The 15,909-nt window shown below is 39.6% G+C and overlaps 2 protein-coding genes across 18 annotated transcripts in view; one reads left to right on the top strand and one right to left on the bottom strand.

Annotated features, from left to right (window-relative positions):
• Positions 1-7,849, top strand: part of BMAL1 (basic helix-loop-helix ARNT like 1) — a 109,427-nt gene extending 101,578 nt beyond the window's left edge. For all 17 annotated transcript variants that reach the window (XM_009246565.4, XM_024254600.3, XM_009246567.4 and 14 more), the window contains 3 exon segments: positions 1,700-1,793; positions 6,271-6,373; positions 7,179-7,849. In XM_009246565.4, coding sequence (XP_009244840.1) covers positions 1,700-1,793; positions 6,271-6,373; positions 7,179-7,339 — 358 coding nt within the window. In that variant the 3' untranslated portion in view covers positions 7,340-7,849.
• A 755-nt stretch (positions 7,850-8,604) lies between these two features.
• Positions 8,605-15,909, bottom strand: part of BTBD10 (BTB domain containing 10) — a gene marked incomplete at its 5' end in the record, with an annotated part of 77,247 nt that continues 69,942 nt past the window's right edge. The window contains 1 exon segment of the mRNA NM_001134155.1: positions 8,605-9,724. Within this exon segment, the coding sequence (NP_001127627.1) occupies positions 9,414-9,724 (311 nt within the window). The 3' untranslated portion in view covers positions 8,605-9,413.

Raw genomic sequence — 15,909 nt, 5'->3', positions numbered from 1 at the left:
CAGGAAGGAGATACGAGGGTAGTGTGCAGTGTAATCAGGTTCAAACTGCATACTTTGCATTTGCATACCCTATATTTTGCTTGAGACCATCCAAGAACAGTATCAAACAGTCCTTGACCTCAAGACTTTTAAAATCTTTTATAAGTCTATTTTCTTTATGATAACAGGAAAAAGGGAGAGTGCATGGGCCAAAGCAAGCAAAGGAGGAAAGATTTGAACTTGGCCTTAGCCAGGGTTTGCAATGAGAGTGGATGTTCCCTCTAGAAAAGCCAGGGATATTCTTGAGTGGGCATGTGAGTGGCAAATTCAGGGTCAAGAAACAAGCTACCTAACTGAGCAGGCTTTGTGTAGGAAGGAGACACAGAGCTATGATGGGTGATTAAGCAACCCAAGAAATGATACTGTGCAGTTTGGACTGGAAGAAACCTGTAAGACCCCATTTGCTGTAGGATGCTGAACAAGCATCCAAAGTCTTGTGTTACGCTTTGTGGAAGTTGCATTGGAATAGGGAGAGATGAAGGTGGACATATTTGATAACTCAGGAATGAGGCCTTATCCTACAGAGATGACACTGCCAAAAGAGAAATCAATCATCTAAGGTCTAGCGTTTGAAGATGAAATCAAGAATGATGAAACAGCAATTCCAAGATGAGAAACCTGGGAAAATAGTGGTTTCATAGACATAAGTAGAGAAAGGTGGGGGACACTCAGCAACTTTTCCATAAGCAATTAGCAGCTTTTGTGCATGCTGAGAATACATGATACGTAGTTATAAACTGCCGTTAAGAAGCTTATAATCCAGAAAGAAAACTTGTTCACTCACAAATCTAGAGAACTAGGCAGTATAAGAACCAAAAGACTTCTAGGTGGTGGAGGAGTGGTCTCTGGGTCACCCAAAAGCTGCATTCATCCATGTAGGAGCTGAGAGCCCTGTGGTTACACAACTGCCATCACACTCTCCCCAAACTGTAGCTGCAATGCCAAGTAATGGATTCTTTCCTGAGGTCCTTCAGCCTGACAAGTATTTAGGTGGATTTACAGTTCTAAGTCTTCCCTTCTATAAATCTTCTGAGAGATATGCTAAATAAGAAAGGCCTGGACCCATTTTTCATCAACCACTGCCTTTGAAGGCTGCTTTTACTGTCACTACTACTACGAGGCTACCTTTTAGACCCTGGTGCCCTCCATGTCCTAAGAGTATTCACTAGCTAAACAGTGTTTGTGGAGAAGGGGACAAATTGTTTTCTGTGGATCAAAGATGGAGGTTGATCTTAGAAGTTCTCCTCCAGTTCACCTGGATTCTGTGAGGAAATAAAACTGGCCACTTACTTGAAATTCACCAACTGAATGCAAACTCCAGTCCAAGGGCTTTGTCAGTGAGATGCTTGACTCTAGGGACTGCATTCTAGATCAGGTGCCTGTAGAACAAATCCAGCTTGTCACCTGTTTTTGTAAATAAAGTTTTATTGGAACACAGCCACACCGATTCATGTCTGTGGCTGCTTTCAAGCTGCAGAGGCAGAGTTGAGCATTTGTGACAGACACCATATGGCCTAGACAGCCTACTATCTGGCCCTTACAGAAAAAGCTTGCCAAACCCTAATCTAGATCTTCATCCCCTTTCTCACCTTTACCCCTTAACAAAACACACACACTCCACTGAAAAAAGAAAAGGCAGTGTAATTCTCTTTTCTGACAGGATAAGAGGGTCATCGCCTTCTAGCTGTGGCTCCAGCCCATTGAACATCACGAGTACGCCTCCCCCTGATGCCTCTTCTCCAGGAGGCAAGAAGGTAAGACTGATGACTCTTAGCCTGAGCTAGAGAGCCTCTTGCCCAAGATCTGAAATGTTGGGGGTGGGAGTATGGAATTCCAACTGCGATTGCTGAAACAAGTTGGACTACTTCCTCCTTGAAGTAAATGCATCTGTGTGAGGCTGGATACAAAGCATACTGGTAGGGCTAGGGAGGCTTGCTGACATCCTCAGAGGCTTTCTTCCATGTGAGTGGAAGAAGGGAGAAAGAATAAGAAATGGGGAACTGTCAGTTCATTTAATTGAGGGAGCAGTTCAAGAGTTTCCATGAGGGAAAGATTATTGAGTACCTCACATAGAAAAGTTTCTCATTCTCTGCCAGGAGTTTTCAAGGGAGAAAATATTAGTGTCCAGGGCAGGCAATGGAAACAGCAATGCCACCAGCAGTGTTTTGGAAATCAAGCCATGCTTTATAGCTGCAGAATACTTGGGGATCTGCTGCCTGGGGGTTCCTGTGGTGTGACAGCATTGGATCCAAGCAGTGGATCAATCACCAGCCCTCATGAAGAGCTTGCTATAAGACTACACTATAAATAGGTTTAGGAACCAGTCATTTGTTTTCATCTTTGCCAGAGAACTTATAAGCCTAGGCCCATGTTAATCGTAAATCATAAATCTGTTTATACTGCCTGATGTCAGTAGAGCTTAGGACAGTTTAAAGGGCATCATTTTGGACACGATGGCTTCCTTCCCCATCTCCTAAAACAGACAGAGAAAGAGAATATTAGGAATTTCCATAGGCAGGACTCGTAGGGCACAAACCATCAAAAGCAGGGCAAGGATTTTCAAAACTGAGCTCCCCGGAGGTTTGTTCAGGTTACCAAGAGCTGTGGTGTTACCAGGTGGGATGGGCATGGGGATAGTTGCTAAGGAGAGAGGGTAAGGGCAGAAATCCGGCTTCTACAAGGGCAGCAATACTTCTTTTTTATATAGGAATCTTCTGCAAACATTTCTATTTGAAAAAGGGTTTTACTCCCCCAAAAAAGGTTGAAAGTCAACAAATTAATGGGTAAGACTACAAAGTAAGAAAGACCTGGGTTCAAAGCTTGGCCTTGCCATGTGCTAGTTATGTGAACTTGTACAACTTTCAAGCCCTAGTTTTCTTTATAATGGAGCTAATACTGGCTAGGGTAGCCAGCATCTTTGCACATGAGGTCCTATTGTGAGATAATATATGTGAAAGTGCTTGGCCCAAAATACCACTGACAGATGAAGTCTGGGCTTGGTGTCCCGTGCCCCCCGCCCCCCTGCCCACAATACACACACTGCTTGCCAGCTGTCTTCTTAGCTGTTCTTCTGTTATACCTCCAGGTCCTTCCTGCATATTGGATCCACCATCTTCTTAGGGTGGTCTTCCAGTCTCTGCTTCTCAAGTTAACTTTTAGGCACTTGACTTGATTCCTGGTATTACCAAGGATTCTACTTCTTGGTTTTGAAAGGTTATCAGTCCAGTATAGGCTTAAATATTACTCAAAGAACTTTCATATACATTGTCTCATCTCACCTTCACAACATTATAGTGACAAGATCCAGGCTCCTCAGCGTTCGTTTTATAAGTATGGCCCCCAAACTACAATCCTGGGCTCATGGCTTCCAATTCTTTTCACATCAACAACTACCAGAAATCAAAAGCTGTGCTCTGCATCATAAAGCCCCAGCTATTTTTGAGGCACTTAAGAAAATTCTCCCTTTTCTTTGGGAAGAATGGATTATAAAATGGATCTGTGAGAAGAAATTTGGATGTGTTCTCACGAGATGAGTCCTGGGCAGCAGGACTTATGAGAAACGCAGCTTAAACAAGACAGTTAAAACTGACAGCAGTATTAAATGGTGCACCATACCCAGCCCTTTCCAGTCACTTTCAAATTTGGAAGGTCCAAAAATGAACCATTTAGCCTGCAGTTGTTTCAGTCAGGATCAAGCTAAAAAGGAAGCCTAAGTGAGCCTCCGTAGGTCGCAGGAGAGTACAGACATCCAGAAGCACTAAGGAAAATTCAGATAAAGCAGCAGTTCTATAAATGTCATCTGCAGTCTTCTTCCAGAAAGAGGGGGCACAAGATCCTTTTAAGGGTCTGCAAGGTTAAAGCTATTTTCTTGATAACATTAAAACCTTAATTTTTTCACTGTATTGATAATGTGCACTATTCATGCTAAAAGCACTGTTGGGTAAAACTGCTGGCATTTTACAAAAATCAGACAAGTGGCACCAAACTATACTAGTAGTCATTGTATTCTTCACCACCACACACTCACAGTAAAAAAACAGTGTAAAGCCAGTTTCATTTAAGATTGTCCATCATGGCTAGGTGCAGTGGCTCACCCCCGTAATCTCAGCACTCTGGGAAGCTAAGGCAGGCAAACTGCTTGAGTCCAACAGTTCCAGGCAAGTCTGGGCAACATAGATAAATCCCATCTCTACTAAAAAATACAAAAAATTATCCAGGTGTGATGGGTGTACCTGTAATCCCAGCTACTCGGGGGACTGAGGTGGGAGAATCACCTGAGCCCAGGAGGTTGAGGCTGCAGTGAGCTGAGATTGTGCCACTGTACTCCAGCCTAGGCAACCAGAGTGAGACCCTGTCAAGGAGGGAAGGAAGGAGGGAAGGAGGAAAGGAAGGGGGAGGGAGGGAGGGAAAATGTCCATCATTACTTTTATAAAATTCTAAAGCACACATCTTTTTAATGCTCTGTGACAAAACGAGAAGTACACACAAAGAACTTGTGCTACATACCAAAGTATGATGTTTGTCTCAAAAACTACTTGTGTGATTAAGTTGTGAGTTGAACTAGCTGCTATTTTCACTGAACGCCATTTTTATTATATATGGTCATTCGGTTTTGGGTATTTAGAATACATTTTTTTGGAAATGAATGAAGTGAACCTGTCACTTCAAGGAAAATGACTGACAACATTTGTTGCCAATGATAAAATATGAGCTTTCAAGCAAAAATTGGAATTTCTAGAAAACTTGTATCTGTTACTTTGACCTTGAGATCTTCCTAAAACTTAAAAAATGTTGATGACATAGGGAGTATTAACAATGGTGATATTTTGATGCTGTATAATGAAATGTGTCAATATATAGAAGATCTGCATAACTCAGTGAACTAATATTTTGTAACTAAACAATGCAAGGTATTTCAAAATCATGTAAGGGTAAAAGATTCATCCTAAGTGCCAAGATATAAAAAGTACAAAACATTCATTGATATGGTTTCAGATTCCACGTTGCAACTCACCTTTAAGAAACTTCTACGTGTCAAGTTTTGAAGTGGTATCAAAAAAGAATACAATTATTTGAAAAGTCTATTAAAATATGCCTCCCTTTTCCAACTACTTATCTGTGGGAGGTTGGATTTCCTTCATATACTTGAATCACAAGACGTATCTAAATAGACTGAATGGAAAAACATATATGAGAATCCAGTTGAAAATTATTAAGCCAGACTTAATTATTAGATTTGCAAAAATGTAAAATAATACTCTGCTCGGTAATTTTTTGTTATTGTTTTGGAAAATAGTTATTTTTCATTAAAATACTATTCATTATTTATGTTAACATGTAGCGGGTTTATTACATTTAAGAAATCTATTAGTTTTAATTTCAAATACAGTAAATATTGATAAATACAGCCTACATAAGCAAAAGTTCTTTGGAGTCCTCAATAATTTTTTTAAGAGTGTAAAAGGGTCCCTAGACCAAAACGTTGCTGTGGAAATAAAGTAAGTTATAATGCCACCTACTGGCAAGGCCTGAAATCACTGCTGCTCCTGAAAGCAGCAGCTACCAAACTGTTTCCTCACGTATATCCAGATAGGTCTCAAAGAATGCTCTTCTTTGAGACTCAGCCAGGGGAAGGCAGCTGCGGTGAGTGGGGGAGATTTTCAGACAGAGTTCTCTTACTGAGTAGTAGTAATAATCCTCCCCAGTAACCTGTCTTAAGAACTTAAACCACAGGTTACTGAAGTTGGCACCTGTAGTATAAGGGATTTACTTTTAAGTGTTTTCTTCATTTGAATCCTTAGAGCTGTGTCTCTTCACAGCTTGTTAACTCCACTTTTTCTTCTTCAGAAATATCTGTCACTATAAGATGTTTTATTCCTTTATAGGGGAAATGTCTAGCTGGGCTCATTGAAGTTTAGGCATTGGTCCTAAAGAAATATGTGGGCATCATGATTCCAGGCAGTTGAATGCTCTTGGGATTTTATTCAGCCTTTAAGTTGCCTCTGTGGGCTCACTAAAATGAAGAGAAAAGAATAGTTTGGGGGAAAGGTTTTTTCTTACTCTGACCATGTCTGTCTAACAGTTCCTTGTGTGAAATCATCCAATAGAAAACTGAAGCCATTTGAAGCTTCTCCCCACCCCACCCCATGCATTTCCAACATGCTTTATTTTCCTTTTGGCATTGCTCATAATACTGATTCAAACTTCACACTTCCCTCCTTTTGTTTGTAGATTTTAAATGGAGGGACTCCAGACATTCCTTCCAGTGGCCTACTATCAGGCCAGGCTCAGGAGAACCCAGGTTATCCATATTCTGATAGTTCTTCTATTCTTGGTAAGTGGCATTATTATTCATTTCCATTGCAATGAGCTTGCAAAACCTCTTACATAAAGTCAATTTTAAGAACTGAACTGTATGAAACAAGCTAATCTAGATAAATTTGACAGGAACAGAATAAAAGTTTAAAATTTGTTTAAATCTCTAAAAAGTTGACTTCAGTATTTGAGTTTTGGTGGAGGTCCAAGTTTGTGCCTGGAACTCAAGAGGAGGCTACAGCTACCTAGACATAGGCTTTCTCCCATGTGGGGCATAATCTCTTCAGAGAGAAGGCTAATGAAGGTTCAGAGATAATGCCTAGAAGGGTGATTAGTAAGCATATCAGAAGGTATTAAAAGTCATTAAGTGAAAAGAGTTTGCTTTTCCCATCACATCCATCTTTTTCTCCACTTGTCTTTCTAGATCTGTTTTTTTCCTAAACTCTGCCTTCCTATTTGCCTTTCTTTTTGTAACTCCTCTTAACTGGTTATATCAGATTATTAAAATAAGCTCAACTCAAATATTTTTAACATTTACTAAATTTTAAGCACTTTGTACTTATTTCTAAAATGATGATTTGATTCCTTAGAGCTGTGTCTCTTCACAGCGTAACCCCACTTATTTCTTATGTATTTTTTAAAAATTGGTTCTTTCCTCTGAAAAACAGCAATATAAAAAAAGACAGCCATGCAGTCCAAAAAGCAGCATCTCACTCTACCATTAAATGTAACTTTCTTATTAAAAGTGTGCTTAGGAATTGCTTACTTAATCTGAAGATGCTTTAAAAAAGAAATCACTGACCAGTCTTTATCTCCTCCCACAGGTGAGAACCCCCACATAGGTATAGACATGATTGACAACGACCAAGGATCAAGTAGTCCCAGTAATGATGAGGCAGCAATGGCTGTCATCATGAGCCTCTTGGAAGCAGATGCTGGACTGGGTGGCCCTGTTGACTTTAGTGACTTGCCATGGCCGCTGTAAACACTACATGTTGCTTTGGCAACAGCTATAGCATCAAAGTGCATTACTGGTGGAGTTTTACAGTCTGTGAAGCTTACTGGATAAGGAGAGAATAGCTTTTATGTACTAACTTCATAAAAGCCATCTCAGAGCCATTGATACAAGTCAATCTTACTATATGTAACTTCAGACAAAGTGGAACTAAGCCTGCTCCAGTGTTTCCTCATCATTGATTATTGGGCTAGCTGTGGATAGCTTGCATTAATTGTATATTTTGGATTCTGTTTGTGTTGAATTTTTTAATCATTGTGCACAGAAGCATCATTGGTAGCTTTTATATGCAAATGGTCATTTCAGATGTATGGTGTTTTTACACTACAAAGAAGTCCCCCATGTGGATATTTCTTATACTAATTGTATCATAAAGCCGTTTATTCTTCCTTGTAAGAATCCTTTACTATAAATATGGGTTAAAGTATAATGTACTAGACAGTTAAATATTTTTAATAAATGTTTCCCTTGTTCTATAAATACTGTTCACATTTCAAATAATTAGAAAACAAATCCTACGTATTGCAGGGCTGGATTATGAGTTTCTACAGTGGATGTTCAAGGACGACCTACGCCAGTAGCATTTGTGGTGCTTTTCTGGCCTTCATAACGATTCTGGGCTTGCATAATTTCCCCATGCTACCAGCTTAGCTGTGGTGTTAAAATAGTTCATTTCTAAATTGTTGCAATTTTAATTTATGTGAGAACAAAGATGTTACTGCTTTTACACAAACATCGAATCCTCTGAAATTATAAATTCAAGATTATATTTAACAAATTGGCTTCTCTAATGCTGCACCTCTCTAATACTACTTCAGTTATATAGTAAGTGACCCCAGTCCTAAGGCATCTAAATATTTGATTCCTTCTTGAATTGGACCACAGAATATTTAGAATAGCATTTGCATAAATAATTTGCTAAGCAAAGTAGCATGGTATAATGGAAAAAGTACTGAACTAGTATGAGAAACTGGCTCTGAAACTTAGGGTGACTATATGACCTAGTAAAGTCATTTTGCCCTTCATATCAAGTTGGACTAGAAAATAGTCTTTTCAGCTCTAATATTGTTTTGATTTATAGTATATTTTATAATTAGGGAATTTAAATGCCTCATCACACATATAGTAAGTTAAAGTTCCTTGAGCTACTATTTCTAATAATACTGATACCAGCGAGATGGGAAATTATGAGACTAAAAATCTGGTCAACGTGGTTATAAATTTGGTCAGAAACATTAAAACAATGGAATTTTATTTTGATGAAAAACTCAAGTTTACAATCATTTAGTAAATGAAGAGCAAACACTTCATTTTCCTATCCCATAACTCTTAAGAAAAAAAGCATTAGTAAATAAATATCTGTGAACAGATTAAGGGTAAGGCAGACTGGATAATAAACCACCTCTGACATTCACACTCCCTGCATGTGACTCACTCTGAAGGGTGAAACGGCCCTGGAGATAAGTGAACTGATAAGATATGGGCATTAAATCTCATCCTGATCATTCAGATAAGCCCAAGATAAATACTTTTTGCTCATCAAGGGCAGCAAACTATACAAATTTTACTGGAGGAATACTTTGACAGAAGCACTTAAATTATATTGTGCATCACAACTATACAATGGCTTGAACATTTCCATTTAACCACCATTTATAAAGTGCAACTATATAATACTCTGCATTTTATCTGAGGTGTGATGAATATCAGTCCAAACTGAAAGTACCCCAGCTGCCAATTTCCACCACTTCTGAAAAGACCTAGATGTGTGAAAAAGGACCATCCCCCATACAAAGAACCAATTTCACAAACCTACTGGTAAACAAATACATTTATATAACTGGAACTTCAAAATGCTAGAGTTGTACTCATTTTAAAAAAAACCATTCAGCTACCTTTGGTCTTTAAAAAAGCCTACACTGCAATATCCTAAACATTGTTATGTGCATCTCACAATGAAGAAGAGTGGCCTTGCAGTGCAGAATGAGGAGAGTACAACGTCACTGTGAAGAGTAGCATGCTATGGTTTCAAGGAAAATCAGCATCACAGCGTTGGATTCTGTGCATCAGGATCGAGGTCACTGTTGCCAGAAGGGGGATGGATAGGGAGAATATCCAGCTCATCCACTTGTGGAGTTGGGTGCATGACTACCAGCTGGTCCTGGGGAATGTCTGCTGCAGCTGCTGCAAGATTGGTGATAGATTTACTCTTTACACACTGAAAGTCTACATGCCGACTCTTTCCTTCTTCTTTCTCCCAGGACATTCGAATAAAGGGTCTTTGGACATAGTTGTAGATCACTTCTGGGCGGCCTCCAGGCCTTTTCTTTACTTTTTCTTTGTAGGTAGGATAACCTGAAAGAAAGATTTTAAAAACTGAGGAGACACACACAGACCTCTCACCCAATTTTGCCTTAGAAAGCTTTTCTGCTATAGAGCCTAAAGAAACAGAAATTTAAAACAAAGAAGTGAAAACAATATTACATCCACCTACTTATCAGTTCATGAGCCAGACATGAAAACCCTACTGATGTAATTCATAAAATCTTCTATCATTCTTTCAATTACTCAATATACCAACCATCAAAAAAAACATTCTTAAAGTAGGAGTATGTTGGAGCAGATCTTGGTCTCTAGCTATGTATCTTTTTTTTTTTTTTTTTTTTTTTTTGACATGGAGTCTCACTTTGTCACCCAGGCTGGAGTGCCATGGTGCGATCTTGGTTTACTGCAACCTCTGCCTCCCAGGTTCAAGCAATTCTCCCGCCTCAGTCTCCAGAGTAGCGGGGATTACAGGCATGTGCCACCATGCCCGGCTAATTTTTGTGTTTTTAGTAAAGGGGGGGGGGTTTCACCACGTTGCCCAGGCTGGTCTCGAACTCCTGACCTCAAGTGATCTGCCTCAGCCTCCCAAATTGCTGGGATTACAGGCACGAGCCACCACGCCGGGCTCTAGCTATGTATCCTTATATTCTCGTCACAGGATTACTTGGCCTACAGGCCTGGAATTTATGCCACATTAGCCTTCTAGTTTCCTTAAACCTACATCTCGTCTTTATATTGCTCTGAGTTTTTTCTTTTCTTTTTGTTAAATGAAAAAGCTGTACAGCTCTCCAGGTGGTTCTAAATACTTCTGCATCTAGATCAGCAAGGCCAACATTTTAACCTCCCATATCATTTTAACATTACTACTCCCAACAACCAAGCATTCAATTTACAGTCACATTCCCAAAGCAGCGTTCCCTGATTAATAGTACCTAATACTACCTTCCTCTTTTGGAACATAGTCACTTAAAAGTAAGGACAACCCTAGATTTGAAAAAAAAATTAGTTATTTACTAGTAAGGCCACTTCTCCGAAGATCAACTGTCCTTAAGAAACTATTACAGACCCCTTCCCTCCTTTCTTCTAGTAAGAATTAACTAGTTTGGACCAGGGATTGGCAAACATTTTCTGTAAAGGTCCAGAGTAAATACTTCAGGCTTGTAGGCCACATGGGTTTCTACTAGAACTACTTTTCACTCTGCCACACTGTAAAGTGAAATCAGCCACAGAGAATACGTAAATGAATGAGCATGTGTATGCTTTTCTTTTTCTTTTTTTTTTTTTTCTTTGGAGATGGAGTCTCTGTCACCCAGGCTGGAATGCAGTGGTGCTATCTCGGCTCACTGCAACTTCTGTCTTCCGGGTTCAAGAGATTCTCCTGCCTCAGCCTCTCGAGTAGTTGGGATTACAGGCACCTGCCACCACACCTGGCTAATTTTTGTATTGTTGGTAGAGATGGGGTTTCACTATGTTGGCCAGGCTGATCTCAAACTCCTGACCTCCAGTGATCCTCGGCTTCCCAAAGTGCTGGGATTACAGGTGTGAGCCACTGTGCCCAGCCACATGTGTATGTTTCAATAAAACTTTGTAAAAAAGAGGCAATGGGCTGATTTTGGCCCATAGGCCAAAGTTAGACCATAGTTAACTAGAATCAGAAAAAATAGAATGGTCTCACATAGTAGGGGATCAATTAATGATTACTGCATAAGGGAATGTATGTAGGCATCGTTGGTAGCTAGTACAAATAGCCATGTGTGGAGTATGTGTGTATGTGGTGGGGGTGAGATAGGTGCAGCAGGTGAACAAAACTGAAAATCTAAAAACCTGTAGAATGTCTTTATTTCATACTTTTGGTCAATTACCTCTGAAGGCAGCACCAGAAATCAGAAAGGTCTCCATCTCCATTCCCTTGTCCTTGATTCCTCCTGGACTATTAGAAAGACTTTAAAATTCCCATCTCCTTGTATTCTGTCCTCCACACAAAATCACCACTCTAGACAAATGTGATCATATTACAATCCTTGCTTAAAAACTACCAATGGTTTCCTCGTGCTTAATGGGAAGGTCTGTACTCCTTAGAATATTATACAAGGTTTTTTTTTACAACCTGGTTCCATATCTACTTACTGTCATCTACTATCATGCTACACTCTAACTCTAGAGTTCTTAAATACACCTGCCATATTAAGCTTTCCCCAAACATGCTTTTACACAAATTGTTCTGCTGCCTCTTCCCTCTCAGCCTCCTGACCCCTGCGCTCCACCTTCTTTTATCCCTGGCAAAAACATTAAGATTCTCCACACAGTTAATCATTCACTTCTTATGCTCCATAGCACTCCCATATGTTAACAATACTTAACAGAACTAAACTGTAATTACCTTTTTGTATGTCTGACTCTCTGACCTAAATAATGAGTTCCTATATGGCAAAGCCAGTGTCTTTGTTGGTGTATCCTCAGTGCCTAGCATAGTACCTGATACACTGCAGGTGCTAAACAAATATTTGAACAAAGAGTGAATGAACTACCAGGATATGCCAGTTACAAGTAATAACCTCTTCCAATATCCATCTTACTTAGAACATTTTTTCCTTTAAAAATAAAGTAAAATCAGCCCTTTGGGAGGCCAAGGCAGGCGGATCATGAGGTCGAGAGATCGAGTCCATCCTGGCCAACATGGTGAAACCCCATCTCTACTAAAAATACAAAAATTAGCTGGGTGTGGTGGCATGGGCCTGTAGTCCCAGCTACTCGGGAGGCTGAGACAGGAGAATCACTTGAACCCAGGAGGCGGACTCTGCAGTGAGCTGAGGTTGCGCCACCGCATTCCAGCCTGGTGACAGAGCGAGACCCTGTCTGATAGACAGATAGATCGATAGATAGATCGACAGACAGATAGGGCAAGCCTGCCCCTGACTTGCAGATTTACCAACCTATTCAGTCAACAGTTAATGGTTTAGCAGCTACTGCATCACAAAATTGTAATGCCAGAGCACTACCTTAAAGGTGTTTATGGTCTATTGAGAGTCATTAAATTGTTCATAAAGTCAAAGAATATTCCAAACAGCAAATATACGTACACAAGAGAAAGTGTTAAAGCAATAGTGGAAGCGTAAAGAATTCAGAAGATGAATGAGATTCTAATGGACTAAAATAGAAAAAGCTTCTTGAATGCCTTCCTTAATCTTAATGGATGAGGATGAGCAAGACTGGGATGGGCAGAAACAAGGGGAGCGCAAGGTAGGCAGAGAGAATATCATTCTAAGGAGAGAATGGCATCAGGTAAGCTACAGAGGCAGGAACACAGAAGATGGTTTAGGAGACCCTAACACATGTATGACTGGAGCAGAAAGTGTACTGGGAAATAGCTGGCGGTAACATTAGAAGACAGATTATGATCAAATGGAGGAGAGCCATGAGTAAATTCTACTCTTTAATAAAGAGTAAATTATACTCTTTATTAAAAGAGAAGCTAAGATTTTTTTTTAAGCTTAGTAATTTGTTTAAATCTTGCAGAGAACAAAATTTTGTATGCAGTTCCAGAAACATGGAATTGGGAAATAAGAGGTTCTGTATATAGGTGAACTTTCAGTGATAAGAGCCAGTCCTACTACTGTCTTGCCATTCCTGCCCAGGATGCAGAGGGTAGAATAATTCACAATCCCATCCAATTAAAGACCTCATTACTTTGTCTCGCATTTCCTATATTCCACAGGAACTGTAATTCCACAATTATTTTAGAGTTCGTTGTCTTAAACTTCAGGTTCTGTTCTAAGTCTCAGCCAATTACTCTGACAGAAGAGAGCTTTCTACTGAGTTCAGGACAAGGACTAATGATGGGAGTTAAGGCCACATCCAATATGGTCTGCTAGATGGGGTAGCAGTAGTCCTAAACTGCCTTAAGAACCCAACCCTAGGAGGTTGAGAGATGTTGTTCCATTAAAGGATAAGTGAAACAAACAAAATGAAAAACCCCAAAGGAGTGCCTTTCGGTGGAATTGTGGTGTGGAGAATGATTTAGATAAGAATTATTTGTGCTTTCCCACGACACATTTGTGTTTAACAACACCAATAAACCCAAAAAGCCTGCTTAAAAGTAAGCAGAAGAGGTCTTAGGTAGGCCTGACTATAGCAATCTCTCAATATGAATATGGGACCACAGAGCTAAAATTATTTTTTGAATACTTCCAGCCTTACATTTCATCTTTTCTCACATATCCAAGTTCTCTCCGGTCCTCCTCATGTCTCTTATACACCAACCCAATCTAGCTCCCATAAAAGTCAGCACATTTAATATTCTAATAAACTTTTTTTAAGGGACTTGGGATTGGTATGGCAGGGGCATAGAAATGGTGGGGGAGGATAGTAACAAAAGGGCTAAATTGGAAATCTCAATTTTTTTTCTTTAATCCCAGGAAAGTCTCAACACTTCTGCTGGGGTTATGACTATTCTACTTATTTTTTCAAGAGGTAAAAGTAATAGACTTGATAAGAAAATACAGCTATTGGTGTACATATTAGTGGAGAAAGAAAACAGTGCTTCAGTACATAGAAGCAGTTATTGAAAAAAAGAACAGAAGAGCCTGGTTAGTTACCATCCTGCCAAAGTCAAGCCCAATATCACAGATGTGTAGTACACAGGCAAATAATATTGGCTATTTAAGTGGAAATTTTTTTAATTTTAAATTTTAAATTTTTAAAATTTCCACTTGAAATAATATTTCAAAACCACTCACAGACTCAAATCACAGAGACTTGGATTCAAGACATGGCTCTGCTATTTATTCCCAAAAAAACTTTAATAAGTATTCAACCTTTTAAGCTTTAGCTTCTTTCTCTTAAAAACAGAGATAATGATAGCTAACCAAATAACCTCATTAGGTAGAGGAAAGCTCTGTTTTACAAAATACCAGCTGATAAATGTAAAAGGAATGATAAATTAGAAAATTATCATTTTGCAATCCTTAATGAAATTACAAATTCAGGCAAAAATTATCAACTAGTATTTAAAATCTTTAGGTAATGATTAGCAGGGAGCTGAACATACTCTTAGTGTCAAAATAACACACAAAGGAACATCTTAATCTTATAATGGAGAGATCAGGTTGTCACTCACAGATATGGTTTGGCTCTGTGCTCCCACCCAAATCTCATTAAAACTGTAATCCCAATGTGTCAGGAGAGGGGCCTGGTGGGAGGTGTTTGAATCATGCCGGCAGTTTCTACCATGCTGTTCTTGTGATAGTGAGTTCTCATGAGATCTGACGGCTTAAAAGTATGGGCAGTTCCTTCACTCTCTCCTGCCACCATGTGAAGAAGGTCCTTGCTTCCTCTTTGCCTTCTGCCATGATTGTTAACTTTTCTGAGGCCTCCCAGTCATGCTTCCTGTTAAGCCTGCAGAACTGTGCACCAAATAAACCTCTTTGCTTCTTCATAAATGACCCACTTTCAGGTAGTTCTTTTTTTTTTTTTTTTTTATTGTTATTATACTTTAAGTTTTAGGGTACATGTGCACAACGTGCAGGTTTGTTACATATTTATACATGTGCCATGTTGGTGTCCTGCAACCATTAACTCGTCATTTAGCATTAGGTATATCTCCCAGTGCTATCCCTCCCCCCTCCCCCCACCCCACAACAGTCCCCTGTGTGTGATGTTCCCCTTCCTGTGTCCATGTGTTCTCATTGTTCAATTCCCACCTATGAGTGAGAACATGTGGTGTTTGGTTTTTGTCCTTGCAATAGTTTGCTGAGAATGATGGTTTCCAGCTTCATCCACGTCCCTACAAAGGACATGAACTCATCAATTTTATGGCTGCATAGTATTCCATGGTGTATATGTGCCACTTTTCTTAATCCAGTCTATCACTGTTGGACATTTGGGTTGGTTCCAAGTCTTTGCTATTGTGAATAGTGCCACAATAAACATACGTGTGCAAGTGTCTTTATAGCAGCATGATTTATAATCCTTTGGGTATATACCCAGTAATGGGATGGCTGGGTCAAATGGTATTTCTAGTTCTAGATCCCTGAGGAATCGCCACACCGACTGCCACAATGGTTGAACTAGTTTACAGTCCCACCAACAGTGTAAAAGTGTTCCTATTTCTCCACATCCTCTCCAGCACCTGTTGTTTCCTGACTTTTTAATGATTGCCATTCTAACTGGTGTGAGATGGTATCTCATTGTGGTTTTGATTTGCATTTCTCTGATGG

The sequence above is a fragment of the Pongo abelii genome, chromosome 9 (assembly GCF_028885655.2).
Source record: "Pongo abelii isolate AG06213 chromosome 9, NHGRI_mPonAbe1-v2.0_pri, whole genome shotgun sequence".
In the NCBI taxonomy this organism is placed as follows: domain Eukaryota; kingdom Metazoa; phylum Chordata; class Mammalia; order Primates; family Hominidae; genus Pongo; species Pongo abelii.
The sequence above is the reverse complement of the archived record's forward strand: the minus strand, read 5'-3'. Positions and strand labels throughout refer to the sequence as shown.